This window comes from Hemiscyllium ocellatum, chromosome 10 (genome assembly GCF_020745735.1).
Source record: "Hemiscyllium ocellatum isolate sHemOce1 chromosome 10, sHemOce1.pat.X.cur, whole genome shotgun sequence".
Lineage (NCBI taxonomy): Eukaryota > Metazoa > Chordata > Chondrichthyes > Orectolobiformes > Hemiscylliidae > Hemiscyllium > Hemiscyllium ocellatum.
The window spans coordinates 37,128,919-37,151,693 of NC_083410.1; the positions used below are offsets into that span (position 1 = coordinate 37,128,919).

The 22,775-nt window shown below is 43.5% G+C and overlaps 1 protein-coding gene and 1 non-coding gene across 3 annotated transcripts in view; one reads left to right on the forward strand and one right to left on the reverse strand.

Moving 5' to 3' along the window:
* Positions 1–339: 339 nt before the first annotated feature.
* trnai-uau (transfer RNA isoleucine (anticodon UAU)) lies at positions 340–432 on the reverse strand. The gene is given in 2 exon segments: positions 340–375; positions 395–432. It is a non-coding gene; the product is annotated as a tRNA-Ile (tRNA).
* Positions 433–527: 95 nt separating this feature from the next.
* haao (3-hydroxyanthranilate 3,4-dioxygenase) overlaps positions 528–22,775 on the forward strand; it is a 35,551-nt gene continuing 13,303 nt past the window's right edge. The window contains exons 1-7 of one of the 2 annotated variants that reach the window (XM_060830875.1): positions 528–639; positions 8,387–8,555; positions 8,673–8,785; positions 11,022–11,100; positions 18,198–18,281; positions 19,176–19,282; positions 22,384–22,473. In XM_060830875.1, coding sequence (XP_060686858.1) covers positions 8,706–8,785; positions 11,022–11,100; positions 18,198–18,281; positions 19,176–19,282; positions 22,384–22,473 — 440 coding nt within the window. In that variant the 5' untranslated portion in view covers positions 528–639; positions 8,387–8,555; positions 8,673–8,705. The remainder of the gene's footprint in view (positions 640–8,386; positions 8,556–8,672; positions 8,786–11,021; positions 11,101–18,197; positions 18,282–19,175; positions 19,283–22,383; positions 22,474–22,775) is intronic. The other variant, XM_060830874.1, reaches the window with a different exon arrangement.

Genomic DNA, 22,775 nt, shown 5'->3' on the forward strand with positions numbered 1-22,775 from the left:
AACTTAATTTTTCGACACTTTTTTTTGAGCTCCATTCCCCAAAAAGTAAATAAACAGAACGGTTTAAATGCTAAAAAGTAGAACATTGCAAATGAATAATATATTTATTAATATGTTTAATATTAACATTACCGGTAGTATTGCAGTGCCGGGGGAGAGGGACTGGTCGTATCTTTAGTTGCGGATTGATTTATTTATCACTTTCAATATAATTCTTCCCCCCAAAACAGAGGGTTTTAATTTGAGTTAGTAGTTAATTTGGAGTTGGAGGGAGGTTGGCGGGGGGATGTGGTGGGAGCGGTGATTTTTATTGCTTTTTCGGGTTGCCTATAAAACATGTGCTCCAGGTGAGGCTCGAACTCACAACCTCGGCATGGCTCACTCTGTACTGTCATATAAGTACCGCGCGCTAACCGATTGCGCCACTGGAGCTCTGACATCAACGCCCGAGAAATGTCCCATCTACCCTCGGCCTGGAGGGAGGCGACAGCTTTCCTTCTCCTTCCCCTCCCCCCCCGCTCCGAAGGCCGCTTGGCGGGCGAGCGTTAGCCGCCTCGCGCGGCCACCACCCTCAGGCCCCGGCTCCGGGCCAGGCCTCCCCGCCCCCGCCTCACAGTCCTCAGGGAACACCGAGGGAAGGTAGGCGAGAGCAGGGGGGAAAATATTCAGGCTGAAATGTTTCGGCTTTCTCAGTGATGTTTTCCTTCTTTCACCCTCGGCTCCCCCCCCAAATAAATTGAGAGAGGAAAAGACCCGGGACAAAGGGCCACAATCCCCGCCCCAATAACAGCCATGAACAGCAGGAAGGGACACACGGCGGGTCTGTGTGAGAGGGGAGTGGAGACAGAGTCTGCACAGAGCAACTGGGGAAGGGGTGGGAATGAGGGGGTATACAGTGTCTATAATGGGGGGAGGAGGGGGGTTGCAGTGTCTATAATGGGGGAGGAGGGGGGTTGCAGTGTCTATAATGGGGGGAGGAGGGGGGTTGCAGTGTCTATAATGGGGGAGGAGGGGGGTTGCAGTGTCTATAATGGGGGGAGGAGGGGGGTTGCAGTGTCTATAATGGGGGGGCGGAGGGGGGTTGCAGTGTCTATAATGGGGGGGCGGAGGGGGGTTGCAGTGTCTATAATGGGGGAGGAGGGGGGTTGCAGTGTCTATAATGGGGGGGCGGAGGGGGGTTGCAGTGTCTATAATGGGGGGGAGGAGGGGGGTTGCAGTGTCTATAATGGGGGGAGGAGGGGGATTGCAGCGCCTATATTGGGGGAGGAGGGGGGTTGCAGCGCCTATAGTGGGGGAGGAGGGGGGTTGCAGTGTCTATAATGGGGGGGCGGAGGGGGGTTGCAGCGCCTATATTGGGGGAGGAGGAGGGGGTTGCAATGTCTATAATGGGGGGGCAGAGGGGGTTGCAGTGCCTATATTGGGGGAGGAGGGGGGTTGCAGTGTCTATAATGGGGGGAGGAGGGGGATTGCAGCGCCTATATTGGGGGAGGAGGGGGGTTGCAGTGTCTATAATGGGGGGAGGGGGGTTTGCAGCGCCTATAATGGGGGAGGATGGGGGTTGCAGTGCCTATAGTGGGGGAGGAGAGGGGTTGCAGAGCCTATAATGGGGGAGGAGAGGGGTTGCAGAGCCTATAATGGGGGAGGAGGGGGATACAGTGCCTATAATGGGGGAGGAGTGGGGTTGCAGTGTCTATAATGGGGAAGGAGGGGGGTTGCAGTGTCTATAATGGGGGGGAGGAGGGGGTTGCAGTGCCTATAATGGGGGGAGGAGGGTGATGCAGTGCCTATAATGGGGAGAGGAGGGGGGTTGCAGTGTCTATAATGGGGGGAGGAGGGGGGTTGCAGTGTCTATAATGGGGGGGTGGAGGGGGTTTGCAGTGTCTATAATGGGGGGACGGAGGGGGAGGTTGCAGCGCCTATATTGGGGGAGGAGGGGGGTTGAGCGTCTCTAATGGGGGAGGAGGGGGGTTGCAGTGTCTATAATGGGGGGGCGGAGGGGGTTTGCAGTGTCTATAATGGGAGGTGCGGAGGGGGGGTTGCAGCACCTATATTGGGGGAGGAGGGGGGTTGCAGCGCCTCTAATGGGGGAGGAGGGGGGTTGCAGTGTCTATCATGGGGGGGGAGGAGGGGGGTTGCTGCGCCTATAATGGGGGGAGGAGGGGGGGTTGCAGCATCTATATTGGGGAGAGGAGGGGGGTTGCAGCGCCTATATTGGGGGAGGAGGGGTGTTGCAGCGCCTATAATGGGGGAGGAGGGGGTTTGCAGCGCCTATAATGGGGGGAGGAGGGGGGTTGCAGTGCCTATAATGGGGGGAGGGGGGGGTTGCAGTGCCTATAATGGGGGGAGGAGGGGGGGTTGCAGCATCTATATTGGGGGGAGGAGGGGGGTTGCAGCGCCTCTAATGGGGGAGGAGAGGGGTTGCAGAGCCTATAATGGGGGAGGAGGGGGGTTGCAGCGTCTATAATGGGGGCGGAGGGGGATACAGTGCCTATAACGGGGGAGGAGTGGGGTTGCAGTGTCTATAATGGGGGAGGAGGGGGGTTGCAGTGTCTGTAATGGGGGCAGGAGGGGTGTTGCAGTGTTTATAATGGGGGGAGGAGGAGGGGGATGTAATGCCTATAATGGGGGGAGGAGGGTGATGCAGTGCCTATAATGGGGAGAGGAGGAGGGTTGCAGTGTCTATAATGGGGGGAGGAGGGGGGTTGCAGTGTTTATAATTGGGGGGAGGAGGGGGATACAGTGCCTATAATGCGGGGAGGAGGGGGGTTGCAGCGCCTATATTGGGGGAGGAGGGGGTTGCAGCGTCTATAATGGGGGGAGGAGGGAGGGTTGCAGCGTCTATAATGGGGAGGAGGGGGTTGCAGTGTCTATAATGGGGAGAGGAGGGGGTTGCAGTGTCTATAATGGGGGAGGAGAGGGGTTGCAGTGTCTATACTGGGGGAGGAGGGGGGTTGCAGTGTCTATAATGGGGAGAGGATGGGGGTTGCAGTGTCAGTCAGTCCTCAGAGGACTGCACCTCTGAGGTGTGAGTTCAGTAAAGCTCTATGTATATGAAAGTTAATGTGTACTTTTAAACCTAGCTCAAGGTCTCACAAGGGCCTATCCTGTAATTCAGATGTAATGTAATTAGCTGTTGAGAAGTTTGTAATACAACTGTTTAGTTTATCAAGATTGAGCCTGTCCTGTGTCAAAAACTTTGTGTGGGGCATTGCTCCCCATTTAATATCAGTAACATAGGACTAATGCAATTAAGAATGATTTGTGGCAGTGAATCTGCCTCAAACACATTGTTGGTACCAGTGGAAATTAGCACATGTACCATGGCAGCACCGTTCTCACATATAAAATGCTATGAAGTGGAGGAGTGGTGTTGGACTGGAGTGGACCAAGTTAAAATTAACACAATGCCAGGTTATAGTCCAACAGGTTTATTTGGAAGAACTAGCTTTCACAGTGCTGTTCCTTCATCAGATAGTTGTGGACCAAAAGAATTTATAGCATAAGAGTACAGTGTCATGCAACGGAAATGATATATTGAACAAACCTTGATTGCTGTTAAGCCTTTCATCTTTTAGAATGGGTTTCAGGTTTCAGTTCATTCATATGTAAATCCCAGAACGTCTTTTAAGTCACATTCTCAAGATAACTTCAGGTTTTATAAAAAAACTGTGACATCTCAGCTCATTAAAGGTGTGATGTTAGAGTTTGCCTGTATCCCAATCTTGAAGTCAGGCTGTTTCTATTTCCAAAGATGAAGTTAGAAAATATTACTTGGGTTGACTGCCTGCAGGTTGTGTGTTGTTTGAGCAAAATGCCGCCATTACAATTGGGGACACCAGCCACCCTGTACACGACAAGTACTCATGTGCCTCGGCCATTGTTGTCTATCGCATATGCTGCAGGCAAGGATACCCTGAGGCATGGTCCACTGGCAAGACCAAGCAGACGCTACGACAACGTATCAATGGATACTGCGCAACAGTCACCAGATTGGGATGTTCCCTCCCAGTTGGGGAACACTTCAGTGGTCAGGGACATTGGGCCTCGGATCTTCAGGTGACCATCCTCCAAGACAGACTTCGGTACATGTAACAACACAAAGTGGCCAAGCAGAGACTGATACCAAGTTTGGTACCTATGAGGATGGCCTCAACCAGGACCTTGGGTTCATGTCATACTACAGGTGACCCCACCACACGATACATACTCTCACATACACACAGTCTCATACACGCACACATAGACCCCCCCCCCCACGCACACACGCACACTCTGACCCATGCACAAACCCTCTCACAGGCTTATTCCCCATCACATACACACACACGCACTCTTTACCAACCTTGCACACACAAACACACACTTATGTGCACTCACACTCACAAGCACACACTTTCTCTCTCTCTCTCTCTCTCTCTCTCCCTCTCTCTCTCCCCTGCAAGCACGCGCACACATAAGTCAATGGGGTGAATTTGTATTTGCAGAATTATATTTACAGATGCATTCTAATTTGCTCAAAAATAGCACAACCTGCAGACAGTCAATCTATGTAATATTTTGTAAATTCCACTTTGGAAATAGAACCAGTCTGACTCAAGATTGGAATACAGACAGACTCTAACCTCACGCCTTTAATGCATTGTCTGAGCTGAGACGTCACATTTTTAAAATAAAACCCAAAGCTATCTTGAGAATGTGAGTTAAAAGAAGTTTGTGGATTTACATATTAATGAACTGATACCTGCAATCCATTCTAAAAAATGAAAAACTTAACAACAATCTAAGCTTGTACAATATATCATTTCAGTTGCATGACACTGTAATCTTTTGCTATACATTCTGTGTCTTATGGTCTTGCTTCACAACTACACGATGAAGGAGCAGCACTCTGAAAGCTAGTGTTTCCAAATAAACCTGTTGGACTATAACCTGATGTTGTGTGATTTTTAACTATATCAAATACTGACAGAAATCTTCAGCAGTACAAAAGCCAGTACCATCCAAGGAGAAGAAAGAAGGAAAACATGGCAGTATGAAAACCAATTTTTAAAAAAAAATTAGCAATTTAAAGGCACACACAACCAGTAAGCTTCTGTGAAGGCAGCACACTGGCAGTTAGAAAAGGTGCAGAAGCAATAGCAGTACTCAGCCTGTCTGTAGAAGTTGAACACTGTTATAAATGGTAGAAAATACATTAGAAAACTGAAGATCACAAAGCCTTATCAAAGCTACAAATCATAAAGCTGGACATGTAATGCAGTTGATATCTGATACCTGACATTAGTTCCTTTGAGGAAGGATAAAAATTCTCATTAAAGCATGGGAAGCTAAAAGACTTAAATTGCTGTGTTTAGTAAATGTACATCATTATAATCACTTAAGATTTTTTTTTCTGTCATGTTTCCAAAACATTTAAGAAAAAGAAGCTCTCTTTAAACTCTTAAAGTAATTGTGAAGGGATTTACTAAAGAAAATTGTTAACTTAGCGGTATAAGATCAAATAATGAGAGTGAAAACGTCAAAAGCAGAAGAAAGACACACTAAAAGATCATCATTTTAACGTGGAGTCATAGAGATGTACAGCACATAAACAGACCCCGGTCCAACTCATCTATGCCGAACAGATATCCCAACCCAAACTATGTCCCACCTGCCAACACCCAGCCCATATCCCTCCAGACCCTTCCTGTACCCATCCAAATGCTTTTTAAATGTTGCAATTGTACCACCCTCCACCATTTCCTCTGGCAGCTCATTCCAAACACGTACCACCCTCTGTGTGAAAAAGTTGCCCCTTAGATCTCTTTTATATCTTTCCCCTCTCACCCTAAACCTATGCCCTCTAGTTCTGGACTCCCCCACCCCAGGGAAAAGACTTTGTCTATTTATCCTATCTATGCACATCTATTTTGAAAACCTCTACAAGGTCACCCCTCAGCCTCCAACGCTCCAGAAAAAACAGCCGCAGTCTGTTTAGCCCCTCCCTATAGCTCAAATCGTCCAACCCTGGCAACATCCTTGTAAATCTTTTCTGAACCCTTTCAAGTTTCACAACATCTTTCCAGTAGGAAGGAGACCAGAATTGCGCACAATATTCCAACGGTGGCCTGACCAATGTCCTGTACAGCCGCAACATGACCTCCCAACTCCTGTATTCAATACTCTGACCAATAAAGGAAAGCATACCAAACGCCTTCTTCACTAGCCTATCTACCTGCGACTCCATTTTCAAGTATCTATGAACCTACACTCCCGAGGGCCTTACCATTACGTGTATGAGTCCTGCTAAGATTTGCTTTCCCAAAATGCAACATCTCACATTTATCTGAATTAAACTCCATCTGCCACTTCTCAGTGTATTGGTCTATCCAATCAAGATCCCACTGTAATCTGAGGTAACTTTCTTCGCTGTCCACTACACCTCCAATTTTGTTGTCATCTGCAAACTTACTAACTACACCTCTTATGCTCACATCCAAATCATTTATATAGATGACGAAAAGTAGTGGACCCAGCACTAACCCTTGTGGCACTCCACTGGTCACAGGCCTCCAGTCTGAAAAACAACCTTCCACCATTACCCTCTTGCTTCTACCTTTGAGCCAGTTCTGTATCCAAATGGCTAGTTCTCCCTGTATTCCATGAGATCTAACCTTGCTAACCTGTCTCCCATGGGGAACCTTGTTGATCGCCTTACTGAAGTCCATATAGATCCCATCTACCACTCTGCCCTTCGGAGATGTCACAGTGGAATGAACAGCTAATGGAGAACTGCAGACTAGTGTCTACAGGAAAGCAACACACAAACCAGATACTTAACTGCAGAAACAATTATCCCAACCACCCACAAACGGACATTTTAAAATGGGCCACAACACTCTGCAGCATACAGAAATTACGTGCAGCAGAAGAAACATTCCTACACAGCATTTTCAAGAAGAATGGGTGCCCGATAAACACAGTCCACTGATTCTTAAACAACAAACCAAAACAAGTAGACACAACACGCCCAGAGACTCTAGACATGCTACCATACATCAAAGACATCTTGGAGATGACTACCACACTACTCTGACCCCTTGGCATCATGATAGCCCACAAACCTGCCAACACATTGAAACAGCTACTGATGAACCTAAAAGAGCCTATAACAACAACCAGCAAAATTAATGTCATTTACAAAATACTCTGCAAAGACTGTGACAAACACTACATCGGACAGACAGGCAAAAAACTAGCCACCAGGATACACGATCACCAACTTGACGTGACCAACTATCACTAGTATCCTTGCATACAGACGAAGAAGGATACCACTTTGGGACAACACATCCATCCGAGGACAGGCTAAACAGAGACCCGCATGGGAATTCCTAGAGACCTAGCATTCAAACCGGAATTCCATCAACAAACAGTTCGATTTGGACCCCATTTACCAACCTCTGAGAAAAAAAACAGAGATGATATCACCCACCTTAATGTGTCACCAAGAAACGTAAATAGAATGTGGGACAGAACATCAGTGCTTCACCAGAGGCTCACTGATGATGTTACCTAACATGGTGATGAAACTTCTGAAAACAAACCTGCCAGCTCAGCGAGCTAACTTACAACCTGAACCCCAACCTGAATTACAAATCTCAAATATCGTATTCATATTGTTAAAAAGGGTGCCAAGTAACATGAAGAGAAGGATGACATGAACTTATGGTCCTCTCCTCCATCTTGGAAAATACACAACATTTTTAAAAAAACATTTTAACAATGTTTAAATTTAGTTTCATACCTCAGCCTACTCCCATAGCACAGCAAATGAATCCTCTCCAGTACTCTTTCTAACAAGAGAATTTCAAATCTTGACAACCCTCTGGGTGAAACAAATTCCTGTCATTTCCTCCCCATCTTATCTCAATCATTTAAGATCTCAATCATTTGAAACACACCAGAGGAAACTTGGTCAAACCCAAGTCAACACTGAGAGACAGCCAGCAGAGATTTACTCAAGGAAAGTGGTGGCTGACAAACCAGACCGAATTATTTGATGAGAGGTTGATGGAGATAGTGAAGTGAATATATATGGATATGCGGACTAGCTTTCCGAACGCTGCTCCTTTGTCAGGGAGCTATGGAGCAGGTCCGACCTCACCAGTTGCCTGATGGAGTTCAATGCTCCGAAAACTAATGCTTCCAAATAAACCTGTTGGACTATAACCTGGTGTTGAGTTCATTTTAACTTTGTCTACCGATGTCCAACACCGGCTCCTCCACATCATTATTCCGCATACAGCAGATCTTTCGAAATTGTGGGAATGTTTTTGGGGGGAGAGGGAGCGCGTCGGGGGATTCATGGTGTCGAATAAAGGGAACTTATTCAAATTTGTTCCAGGTTCTTCCCAAACGACAGCCTTTCCTTCTCCCCAGCTTGTAAATTTCCAATCAAAACGCGTTTAGCAGCACCCACCCCTGGTTATGGTCAATAAAACGAGACCGAACTCACTTGCCCTCTGCCTGTGTGTGAATTTGGAGGCTCAACGTCAAGAGTCGTTGCTCCAGAGGTGTGTAATACTATCTCTGAACCGGTTGCTTTAGAGAAATGGGCAGAGAGTTATTACAATGCATTGGGGTACGACGATACCAAGAGGTGCATGCGATTTAATATTTCTGTTTCTCAGGTACTAACATATCTAACTCACCACATCCGAACGATGGGGCTGTTTTACAACGTTAACAAATGGATCGAAGAAAACAAGAAGTACTTTAACCCCCCTGTCTGCAACAAGCTCATGTAAGTCAAACTGCCGTGCATGCCTTTCCCACATGGGGAAAACTGAGTGAGTTCCTTCGGTAAAGCTGCAAGTTGAACATTTCAACGCAGCGCACTGCTGCCTGTTTCACAACTTTCCATTGAACGGGGGTTCTCCAGTTGTGTATTGCAGCTTTCAGCCCCCTTTGAGATTCAATCCTTTACTTTCAAACTTCGATGTTGGTTGAAAGAAAACAATGCATGATTTTGACAGTATTAAATGCTGGAAAAAGCTTGGATTTTATGAAAGTCTTAGTTTTGCTATCGTTCTTCGGGCACTCATTAGCAATTAAAGAATTTCCCCTCATATAGCCCTTAATTCGGCAGGACAGTTCAGTTCGAACTCAGTACCTTAGGGCGGAATATGTAGGGTTTTTCATGGGAAGTGAAGAATGTTACACACATTGCAATATTGTAACAGTAAATAATGGGATTGCAAACAGACTGCTGTGTATCAAATCAAATATAATCTGCATTGCTGCATGTCAGGTACTGTATAGTCTGCATTTCACATGTATCATAATACCATGGGTCCATGATCAGAGCTAAAAATCACACAACACAAGGTTATAGTCCAACAGGTTTATTTGGAAGCACTTCAAATCCATGTTCAGAGGTCACTATTGTTCCTGTGTCTCTGAACCAGTGAGCTGACCTTTGATCGTGTATGTCCTGGATCTCACTGCTCTAAGTTAAAGCAAGGTCATGTTTCTTGATCCTAAGGACTATAGGGTTGCTCTCTCATTAAGAAGGACAACAGGTGCTGGTTTAACCTGAGGGTCACCACACCTCAGGTGGGGGGTTGGTGAGGTGGAGAAGGTGGGACCCACATGGTGACCTCAGCCTGGAGCACCTGATAGGTAGTGCTGAGCCGTCCTTTGGAGCAGGGTGGCAGTACCAAAGGTGGTTGGAGAGATAACTTCCACCCACTGCTCTGTCCCTCTCCCCCCAAACCATTTTCGTGAGTTGAGGCTCCCACTAGCATCACAAAGCAGAGAGCTCACCCCTACCAGGAAACAAATTACAGCAAGGGCTACCACCAGCAATAATTTGAATTTATATAGTTCCCTCAAATAAGTCAACAATGTTAATGCACTTGGCAGAGATGGTCAAACACATAAATGATGCTTAGACAGGTTTGATAAAGAAGGTCGACAGTTAGAGAGGTTCAAGAATGGAACGTGAGAGCTTGGGACAAAACCTGAGACTGGGGCCGCTGTGGAAATGGTCTCTGACATTCTTATTTAAGGCCTTTTCGTGAGCTCAGGGCTAGAGTTCAGGGACATGTATGCACATGTCCTAATGGATGGCCGCCACAAGACCACTCCTTCAATTTGGTTCCCAAATGTCACCAAAAGTAACTGCTTACGTCATGTATACCCTTGAAAGTATGCACCATGTAAAAAGAAACCTTCAGGGAAAGAGGGCACCATTGCGACAATCTTGTTATTTTTATACCCATTCCAACTGTACCTGCAGCAGAATGGAAATTTCAATCTAATAGTAATCACCATGGATATATGCATGAGGGTGCCAGGCTTTGTTCAGTGATAACAGTTTTACTGCTGAGTTAGAAACTTATAAGTTTCAATCCCACTCCTCCCTCTAAACAATATAGGATGGCACTTAAGTGAAGTACTGTAAGGTGCTGCATCATTAATGTTTTGGATAAGACAGTAAGTTGAGGCCTATTTGTCTTTGCAGGCAGAATAACAGGGTCTAAGCACAATTTGAAGAGGGTAAGGGATGTTATCTTTGCAACTCTTGAGGGCTACTATGCTTTCCTATAGTATAGTACTGGCTACATATTCTTCATTAGAAGTTACTTAGTTGTCTTGATCTCTGTGTTGCATTTAATTAGAATTGGGGGAGGGGTATATTGAAACAGTGAAAATGAAAAGCAAAATTGCATCCAGTAAAATACAAATGCAGGCTATTTTTCTAAGTAGATAGATTCAGGCACAACTGGGTCAAATAACCTACTCCTGTATCATTCAATAGTCATTGACGACTGCTTCAAAGGTGGAGCTGACACGGAAACAGAAGGGATACATTGTCATTATGTATTAATTTATTAGTTAAATTTTGTGTAAATCAACACTCATTAAATGAACATCATCATTATTGACGTATGTTTTAGCATGTTATTAATTCTCAATTACCTCTTAAAATCTGAAGGCTTTTGGCTAATACTGTGTTTTATAATAATGCCTTCCAGGCACAGTGGCCAGTTAAAAGTAATGTTTGTTGGAGGACCTAATGAAAGGAAAGATTACCACATAGAAGAAGGAGAAGAGGTAAAACATAATTATTCCATGGTCATTGTACATACAGGAATTTAAGAGATCAGAAAATCTTTCATATCCTTCTCATTCCATTTTTCTCAGTGGAATGAAGGTATGTACCTATTTCACTTCTGTATTCACCCAATACTCACACCAGAAGTCAAAATGGCTTTTATACTCCTGAGGGCTCTTCTTGAAATTTTCTTGAGGGCTACATTTTGATTTTCAGAAACTTTCTTTATATTTTCTCGAACTCCTCCATTGGGTGATGCAGTCACTTAGTGACAATGCCTTCTGTACTTCTCTTGCTCTCTGGACCATTTGTTCTTACAGGAGCAAAATGAGAAGAATTCAACAGGACTCACAGCAGGAAAATGCCATTCAGCCTCTCAAGCCAGCTTAACCATTTAATATGATCATGGTTGATCTTATCTTGGCCTCAACTCCACTTTCCTGTCCGCTCCCCATTACTATTACTAATTAAAAATCTGTCTATCTCCTCCTTAAATTTATTCATGTTTCGACATCCACCGTACTGCAAGATCGTGAATTCCCAAGCTTCATAACCCTTTGAGAGAAATAATTCCTCCTTATCTCTGTTTTAGACCTACCATCCCTTAATATAAAACTATGACCTCTCATTCTAGATTGCCTCACAATGGAAAACATCTGCTCGACCTCTACGTTAGTCAATCACCTGTACTAGCATGTTTTATGTCTCAATTGAATCTTCAATCATTCATCTAAACTTGAGTGAGTATAGATCTCAATCTGCCATCATGAGACAAAGCTTTCATCTCTAAAATTAGTCAAGAGAGCCTTCTCTGAACAGCCTCCAAAGTAATTGCATCCTTCCTCAAGTAAGTGGACTAAAATTGTACACAGTACGCCAGATGCAGTCTCATCAATGCCTTGTACAGTTGTGACAGCACTTCCCTACTTTTATACTTCATTCCTTTAGCAATAAACACCAAAATTCTGTTTGCCCTCCTGATCACTTGCTGTATCTGCATACTAGCTTTCTGCAGTTCATGCACCACAATACTCAGATCCCTTTGCATTGAAGCATTTTGAAGTTTCTTTCCATTTAAATAATGTGCTGCCTTTTTATTCTTCTGACCAACTAGAAGGCATAGATTTAAGGTGAAAGGAGAAAGATTTAAAAGTTTCCTGAGGGGCAACTATTGAATGCAGCGGTTAGTGCGTGTGTGGAATGAGCTGCCAGAGGAGGTAGTGCTGGGACAATTACAACAATTAAAGGATATGAATAGGAAGGGTTCAGAGGGATATGGGTCAAATGCTGGCAAATGGGACTAGATCTGGTTGGCTTGGGCAAGTTGGAAGGAAGGGTCTGTTTCTATGCTGTATAACTCAATGATTCTATAACAAATTATGATTAAATCCCTGCCAAAGTTTGGATCATTTACCTAAACTATCCATATCCATTTGTAAGTTTCTCATTTCTTAATTGCAACTTATTTTACCACCTATTTTAGTGTCATCTGTAAATTTAGTTACGGTACCTTCTATCCCTGCATCCAAATATTATAAATAGCTGGTGCCTAAGATCTGACTGAACCCCGTGGCACCTCACTAGTTATAACTTGTCAACAATAAAGACTTCTTTATCCTGAGTCTGTTTTCTGTTGGTAAGCCAGTTCTCTATCCAAGCTAATATACAGCACATGTGTAGTGTGTCAACGTTTGCGGGTGACACTTAAAATGAGTGGTAGAGCAAAGTGTGCAGAGGACTGTGAAACTTTGCAGAGGGACATAGATAGTTTAAGTGAGTGGGCAAAGGTCAGCATTTGGAGTACAATGTCAATAAATGTGAAGTCATCCATTTTGGTAGGAATAACAGTACAAAGGACTATTGTTTGAGTGGTAAAGAAATTGCAGCATGCTGCTGTGCAGAGAGACCTGGATGTCCTTGTGCATGAATCACAGAAGGTTGGTCTGCAGGTACAGCAGGTAATTAAGAAGGCAAATGGAATTTTGTCCTTCATTGCTAAAGGGATTGAATTTAAATGTAGGGAGGTTATGTTGCAGCTGTATAGTGTGCTGGTGAGTCCACACCTGGAGTACTATGTGCAGTTTTGGTCACCTTACTTGAGAAAGGATATACTGGCAGTAGAGGGGGTACAGAGGAGGTTCACAAGTTGATTCCGGAGTTGAGGGGGTTGGCTTATGAGGCAAGACTGAGTAGACTGGCATTGTATTCATTGGAAGTTAGAAGAATGAGGGGGGATCTTACAGAAACATATAAAATTATGAAGAGAATAGATAAGATAGAAGGAGAGAGGATGTTCCACTGGCAGGTGAAACTAGTTCAAGAAGGCACAGCCTTAAAATTAGGGGAAGCAGATTTGGGACCGAATTGAGAAGGAACGTCTTCACCCAGAGAGTTGTGAATCTATGGAATTCCATACCGAGCGACATAGCTGAGGCTTCCTCATTTAATGTTTTTAAAAATAACATAGGTAATTTGTTGAACAGTAAAGGAATTAAGGGTTATAGTAAGAGGGTGGGTAAGTGGAGCTGAGGCCATGAAAAGATCAGCCATGATCTTATTGAATGGTGGTGCAGGTTTGATGGGCCAGATGGCCTACTCCTGCTCCTATTTCTTACGTTCTTATGTTTTTATGACTTCTGTATCCTCAATAATTATCAACAAAATTTAAACACACAAGGAAAACTCAAATTTCCTGGATATCACAGTATTTCAAGACATGTTGTTAGTAGCAAAACTTTCGTTCAGGAACTGACACACACTTACTAAAAGGTGCATAACTTGCTACCTGTGACTTCCTTGAATGAATGTTTTTATTGTCACATATATTTTACAGTGAGGAAAAAGGTAAAAGACAGTGAAAAGCTTTTCCACTATTGGCATCATCCTGCATCATTTTGAATAGTTAAGACTAAGAGAAAAAATAGAAAGATATAGCTTGGAGTGAATCCATTAGTCCTGAGCCAACTCATAATCAACAATACCTGTGCCACTATTTCTCTTCCACTGCCTTGCGCCATCTATACCGGACCCAATCAAGGTTGAAGGTGCCACACTTCAGGCATCATATTTTGCTCTGGGCTGATTCTTCTCCATCACTACCACCTGCAGCGGACTCACCGACATTAGTGTTGTATCTTTTACCGCTGGGCCCACCTTGTCAATGTTGTTGTGATGCCCTTCCATCACCATTTCACCACCGCCGTGCCAGACCCAACCAACAATGAAGTTGTCGATGCTCAGGCTCTATTTTTCACTGCTGGGCCTGCCTTGCAAATGTCACCTCCGCCAATGTAGCAGCTGCGGATTCCAATGCCTGGTCTCACAATTGTCCCAGAAAAGTAGGCAAGTGCCCACTCACATGCAATCTGGGTTCACTCGCCTTCGCCATGAGGTCTGTGCTGGGCTCACTTAACGCTGCCATGACCCCACTCTGGGATTGCTTGCTACCGCTGACGCCATCCAAGCTCAGGACAAGAGGTAAGAAAATAAAAAGAGAGGAAAAAAAAGAAAAGAGAAAGATAAAAATGAAGACAGGAAAAGTGGACAGAGTGGATGAACCCCAGCTCAGGAGCCCTACTTTGCTAGCATCTTGATGGCATATGAAGTTTTCCTGCCTCCCAATTAGTTCGGAATTTGCTTTTTTTAAAAAGTTAACCTGCTCAGACAAGTTATAGCACAACTTTGTGAACAGGTGGGACTTGAACTCAGAGGTAGGGCACTGTCACTCTTCCGCCACAGCCATCATCTAGTTAAGCTTTTGTTGACAGGTTCCCCTTGGCAACACCCCCAACCTCCTGCCCCCAACCACCACCTTTCCAGTCACTTGGCTTCTTAGTGATATTTTTCTGATTTGCTTGCACCCATAATTTCTTTTGGCTGTGATTTCACCCATTGTCCCATGTATATTGAGGGCTGAACCACATACTAGTACATTCCAGGTCACTGAATGGAAACCGGAATTTTCAACTGTTACCCCTCTAAATTAGGATTGATGAAGCTATTTGCAGCATACAAACTGCTTGCTCAGCTGATTATGGAGGAACGGCTTGGCAACAGCTAAGTTAACACAGGCACATATTAAAACTGGGACATTTCATTTGTATAACTTTGTGCTACTTTATGCTTCTTACCTTTTCTGTGTACTCACTGAGAAAACTATCCTGTTCCATGACACTTAAATTCTTTGCCTTTCTGAAGAATCTGCTTGGATAAGCACTTTCAGACCTCACTATAGTTTTGCTGTTGATGTTAATGATGTTTTATTTGATGTTTCAATTCATTTTTGTGAAAAAATTAAAAGTTGTGATATAAGTATTTATAAATATATATTAACCTACAATTTTAGGTTATTTACCTAATATAAAGCAAATTGAAACAAATGTTTTGAAATACACAAATATGTCAGATCAGAGTATTTGCTAAGTGCTTAAGAAAATATTGGGCAACAGGATTTCAAAATCCAGACAGTCAGAAATATGGGTTAATGGCTGGTAAATGATTAAGTCACTTTAATTTCTATCCAGTATTACTGATTAACCTGTAAAATCTCTTTCTTACTACTTTTGCCAGTTATTTTCTGCTCAGAATTGAACCCCTTGCTTCTTGTATTGTGCAGGCTCTTTGAACAGTCATATATTTACTACTCAGTGATGAGTATTGCAGTACACCACTCACACAAATATTAACTTAAACTGTCTGGAAATAAAACAATAGAAATTGGATTGGGAAAATACAAATATATCCTCTGCAGCAAATGTGGTGTTAACTTTAAATCTGGATGGCATGAAAGTCAGCAATTTCCCTGGGAAGTTGTTTTTTTAATGAAAATATTGTTATAGCCGTGTTTTGAATAGTTGAAGCGATGATCCAAGTTAATAAAATAAGTTTTGAGAATTGCTGATAAAAGATATATTTTGTCAATGCTAAGTGTTAGACATCATCTCATCGGTGCATTCTCCATGTACTTTTCACTGCTATTAAATGATTAAACTGGATAAGCAAAAAATTTGTCCAGCTAAATATTGGAAGTCTAAAACCACTGTTTTCAGTCCCTGCTCCAAACTCCGTTCCCTATTTCTGATCTCAGTCTGAGATAAAACAGGCTGCTTTCAACCTTGGTTTTGCATTTAAATCACAAAACGAACTCCCAACATCATTCGTCATTTAGGTGCCTATTTTTGTCTCCACAGTACTGCCTGACTCTATCCTGCCTCAGCTCATTTGCAGCTGAACTCACTATATATGACCTTGTTACCTCTATATTCGACACATACTAAAGAGGTCATCTCAAACTTGAAATCTAACACCCGAAATGTTGACTTCTCCACTTCTTGATGCTGCCTATCTTGCTCTGTTCTTCCAGCCTCCTGCTTGTCTGCCTTGGATTCCAGCACTTGTCATTTTTTTTGTCTCTAACTCTGTTTCTCAGCAGATGCTGCCAGACTTAGAGTTTCTCCAGCGTTCTCTGCAGTTGTTTCAGATTTCCAACACCTACAGTATTTTTTGCTTTCATTTTTCCAACAAATTGCTGGCTGGTCTCCCACATTTTACTCTCCAAAAGCTTGGGGTCATCTAAAGCTCTGCTGGTCTTGTTTTAACTTGCAGCACAACATGACCTTTTTTCATCCTGCGCTTGCTGATTCTCATTGAATCCTATTGAAACAACATTGGAACTTTAAAATTTTCATCCTTGTTCTTGAGCTCTCTGTGGTACTGTCCCTCCTTATCTCTGTGATCTCGTCCAGCTCCACAAATCCTAGATATGTGTGCTTCTCTAATTCTAGCTTCTCATCCATCCTCAATTTTAATTGTTCTACTATTTATGTCCATTCCTTTAGTTGTATCAGCCCCAGGCTCCTGAATTACTTTAAACTGCTCTATTGTATCTTGTTTTTCTTTATTAATACACTGCTTTAAATGAGCCACTTTGACCAAATATTTGGCTGCCTGACCTAACACTCCTGTGTGTGACTCACTGTCTGACTTGATTTTATAATAGATAATTCAATGAAGCTGTTTGGGATGTTTCATTACATTAACAACATATAAGTTATTGTTGTTATTAAGAAGTGTTCATATCAGTGCTCCCTGTTGTTTACATGCAAATTGGTCAGCAGCCTCCAACACCTGATAAACATATTTTTGAGAAGATTTGTAGCTCAGGTTGAGGTTCAGGTTGTAAGTTTGCTCACTGAGCTGGCAGGTTTGTTCTCAGACACTTCCTCACCATGCTGGGTAACATCATCAGTGAGCCTCCAGTGAAGCACTGGTGTTCTGTCCCACTTTCTATTTATGAGTTTTGGTCTGTTAAGGTGGGTGATATTATTTCCGGATCTTTTTCTCAGAGGTTGGTAAATGGGGTCCACATCGATGCATTTATCAATGGAGTTCCAGGTTGAATGCCAGGTCTCGAGGAATTCCTGTATGCGTCTCTGTTTAGCCTGTCCTAGGATGGATGTGTTGTCGTAGTTGAGGTGGTGTCCTTCTTCATCTGTATGTAAGGATAGTAGTGATAGTGTTTCATGCCCTTTGATGGCCAGTTGGTGATCGTGTATCCTGGTGGCTAGTTTTCTGCCTGTCTGCCCGATGTAGTGTTTGTTACATCCTTGCATGGTATTTTGTAAATGACATTCATTTTTCTGGTTGTTGGTCAGGTCATCAGTAGCTATAAACAAGGTGGCTAGTTTCCTAACTAAAATTCACAGCCCTGTCTTTGCCTCTGAATTTCCTCTCTCCATTACCCTACTGTACAAAATGAGTATGAAAGATATTTATCTTGCTGCTGGAAGGCCAAAAACGTAGACCCAAGGATTCAAATGCTGTCAGCTCATGCTCACCCGTCAACTTTAAAAGAACTGATCCATCAGCAATCGGCACCAAGTTTTCTTGGCGCTGGGACTGATGTGTTGATCACCATCTAATGTGCTCACCTTGACATTCAAAGAAACCATGGGAACGTTATGTTCCTGTTTTCCATTCTTTATCCATTTTCTTATTCATTTTACCTTGTAGCAGCCTTGAAGTGAGCTAATAGCGTTTTGTGAAATAAAACAAGTATTTGCTGATCAGGTATATTTTTCAATTAATTCTCTTTTAGTTGTTTTACCAATGTCAAGGTGACATGTGCCTGAAGATCATAGAGAAAGGAAAACATAAAGATGTGCATATTCGGGAAGGAGAGGTAAGTGGAGTTTCTTTCAAGGTAGAGGACTTTTCTGAAACTACAGTTGGTATGAACTTTTCTCTTTTTAAACATTCCTTTTGCATTTATTAGAAAAGTACAACAATTATTATCTAATCCAATTGGGTGAGACTCAGAGATAAGAAAGACTGAGTGAGTGAATATTCAATGTTAATGCTATTTGGGAAGTAAAACAGTTCCTGAGGAAACATGCAGTCCTTACACCACCCTGCAAAAGGACAGTCCTAACAAACCGTCTTCTACTTTACAATGCCTAAAGAGTTTTGAATGGTTTCTGAGAGATCTTATCAAATAATAAAGGAATAATCTACACAATGAGAAAACTTAAAGCATGGACGAAAAAGTAAGTTTTTGTCAAAGTGGCTTTTTTAGGTGATCGTTCTAGGAGAGGTGATAGAATGGAGAATTTTCTGTTTCTGTGAATGAAAGCTCAGATTGACTTCCTTTAGATGGGGTAACATTTCTCAGTTGAAATGGTGAATATCTAAGAAATTGCAATCAATAAAACACTGATAGGGAGCCTGAAAGCATTGAAGAGGTGGTCTCCCCTGAGACACCAGTAATGTTTCACTTGTGGTGACAAGAATGAACATCATTGAAAGTACATTTAAAAATGGAAATAGGAGGATGCAACTGAGAACGAAAGGTAAAATTGCCATAGTCCTACCAGACCATAAGGCTGCTCTCTCATCCGACAGAGACAAATTAGCCTGAGGGTCACCACAGCTAAGGGGAAAGCAGAGTTTGAGAAGGAGAGTCTTTCATGGAAACCTCAGCCAGTGCAGGAATTGAATCCATGTTGTTGGCATCACTCTGCATTGCAAACCAGCCAAGTGAGGCAATCTTTCTTTTCCTTTTCAACCCCAACCTCAGATGTTTTTGCTGCCAGCTCGGATACCCCATTCCCCTCAGCGACAGGCAAACACAGTGGGGCTGGTTTTTGAAAGGACAAGGCTGAAGACAGAGTTTGACGGACTCAGGTAAAGTAAGAGGAAAAATCCATGGATGCTCTATTTGAAGAAAAAAAATGTGATTCTTGTTAAAGAGTGAACCCCTTGCTTTTACTGGCAACCCAACAGTTGCCAATTTTTTAAAGCTAATTTCAATTTCTTATGTTGCTGTACGGGGTTTGAACTTATACTTTCTGTATTCTCATGCCAGCTAATTTGAATTACAAATTCAGTAGTATAACTGATGCATTACCACAACCTATATGGTTGTGTCTCTGCCACATAAAACCCCTTGCACTGCAGAACCTCACTTCCACCACTGTCAATAACTATATGGCACTTTTGACATTTGACCAAGTTGAACAATTAGCATAGTGGTTCACAGTAGTTAGATTAGCTTAAATAAAGATGGAATTAGAATCAGAATTAGATTTTATTATCAACTGCCATGAAATACATGATTACGGTGGAAAGTGTATAATGTTGTCATCTTAGGTACAAAGATACATAGAGACAAAATCTTAGATACAAAGTAGAAAAATATAGAAATAAAGTTAAAAGCTGTACATTACAGTCATTCTTATTTTGAGAACTCAGAGAACCTCAACATGGTCCTGTGCCCCTTAATCCAAGAACTCCCCACCTACGTTTGGGACACCACTCACACCCTCCACCTCCTCCATGATTTTCACTTCCCCAGCCCCTAACTCCTTATCTTCACCATGGACATCCAATCCCTATACACCTCCAGCCCCCATCACAAAGGCCTCAAAGCCCTCTGCTTCTTCCTTTCCTGCTGAACCAACCAGTACCCTTCCACTGACACCCTTCTTCGACTGACTGAACTGGTCCTCACCCTGAACAACTTGTCTTTCCAATCCTTCCACTTCCTCCAAACCAAAGGAGTAGCCATAGGCACCCACATGGGCCCCAGCTATGCCTGCCTCTTCGTCGAATATGTGGAACAGTCCATCTTCCGCAGCTCCACTGGCACAACCCCCACCTTTTCCTCCGCTACATCGATGACTGTACCAGCGCTACTTTGTGCTCCCATGAGGAGGTTGAACTAACACCTTCCACCCCAACCACAAATTTACTTGGACCGTCTCGGACTCCTTCCTCCCCTTCCTAGACCTTTTCATTTCTATCTCGGGCGACCGACTCTACATGGACATTTACTATAAACCGACCGACTCCCACAGCTACCTAGATTACACCTCCTCCCACCCTGCCCCCTGTAAAAACGCCATCCCATATTCCCAATTCCTTTGCCTCCGCCGCATCTGCTCTCAGGAGGACCAATTCCAATACCGAACAACCCAGATGGCCTCCTTCTTCAAAGACCGCAATTTCCCCTCAGACGTGGTTGATAATGTTCTCCACAGCATCTCCTCCACTTCCCACTCCTCCGCCCTTGAACCCTGCCCCTCCAATCACCACCAGGACAGAACTCCACTGGTCCTCACCTACCACCCCACCAACCTCCAGATACATCGTATCATCCTCCGTCATTTCCGCCACCTCCAAACAGACCCCACCGCCAAGGATATATTTCCTTCTCCTCTCCTATCAGCGTTCCGAAAAGACCACTCCCTCCACAACTCCCTCGTCAGGTCCACACCCCCCATCAACCCAAACTCCACTCGCGGCACCTTCCCCTGCAACCGCAAGAAATGCAAAACTCGCACCCACACCTCGCCCCTCACTTCCCTCCAAGGCCCCAAGGTATCCTTCCATATCCATCACAAATTCATCTGCACCTTCACACACATCATTTACTGCATCCGCTGCACCTGATGTGGTCTCCTCTATATTGGGGACCCAGGCCACCTACTTGCAGAATGTTTCAGAAAACACCTCTGGGACACCCACACCAACCAACCTAACCGCCCCATGGCCGAACACTTTAACTCCCCCTCCCACTCCACTAAGGACATTCAGGTCCTTGGCCTCCTCCATCGCCAGACCATGGCAACACGATGCCTGGAGGAAGAGCGCCTCATCTTCTGCCTAGGAACCTCCAACCCCAAGGGATGAATGCAGATTTCTCTAGCTTCCTCATTTCCCCTCCCCCCACCTTATCTCAGTCTCAACCCTCGGACTCAGCACCGCCTTCTTGACCTGTAATCTTCTTCCCAATCTCACTGCCCCCACGCGCTCTCCAGCCTATCACCCTCACCTTAACCTCCTTCCACCTCCTTCCACCTATCACATTCCCAACACCCCTCCCCCAAGTCCCTCCTCCCTATCTTTTATCTTAGCTTCCTTGGCACACCTTCCTCATTCCTGAAGAAGGGCTTATGCCCGAACCATCGATTCTCCTGTTCCTTGGATGCTGCCTGACCTGCTGCGCTTTTGCAGCAACACATTTTTCAGCTGAGAACTCAGATACCAAGTAATGCAGTGCAAAAGATCTCAATGGAAAGATCAAAGAGATTAAAGATTAGAAAGATAGGCTAAAGAAAGCTGGAAGCTGAAGAAATCAGGAAAAGGAGCTTCCTCCTAAAGGGAAAAAAACACACAAAGCTGAAGTCAGCCAGGGAGTTCATGAATTCTGCCAGACTCAACAGAAAATTGTCAGACCTTTGAATGGCTAATTAGAAAACTGCATTGGAATAGGGTAAGTGAGAGTGTCTAATCCAATATTTTGTTCTGTTGCTAGATTTCAAAAAGAAAAACTGAAATTTAGATTTAAAAAATACATTCACAGAGTAATATCCTTGGAACGATAATGACAATAATTTCATTGATGAAATCAAAATCACTTTTTATAAATATGTTTTGTGATATCCAATGCACTGCGAAAACATTCTCTTATTGTTGTTTGGAAATGAAATAAATAGTCCTATTTATCATAGGAAGAAAAATGTCAGTAGTTCACACTGCAACTGGAATGAGTTACTCCACATGTGCTGGGTTTGCCAGCTGGATTGTGTTCATAAACTTTCAAAGCAACTTCTTCTGGAAGTAACTGTAGCTGAGCGTAACTATACATTCCACTGAATCTGGTTATACATTTTTAAGATTGCCATTTAGACAGGCTTGGGGTTTTTTTTGTATTTCTGTGAGGAACAATCATATGTCACTAAAAGATGCAACTGCAAGGTTAATGCTTAGATTTCTTTTGACAGATACTATGTAGACAATTCCACTGATGTACTGTTTGAGAGATGGTTCTACTGTGCAGACCTGGGCACCCAGCTTGGTCCCATCATAAAGGAGTAAGAAATCTTTGATAATTTTGTAAAATGTTTAAAAAAGCATTCACTCGTCATTTACAACATGATGTTTGTTTTGCGTTTCATGTACCAAAGTTCAGATGCTGGATTTCCACAAAAACACAACACAATATCAAATGTTTTTTTTGTTCCCCTTTTTCTGTAGGATACTAATTGTGTAACTTTATTCACTCATTCCCTTCTTGACTCCATCGATTTCTGAATGGAGTGCATTCCCACTAACACTATTGGGAAAACCTAAATAAAGGGGTCACAAGGAGTGTAAAATAATTTACAGATTGGGG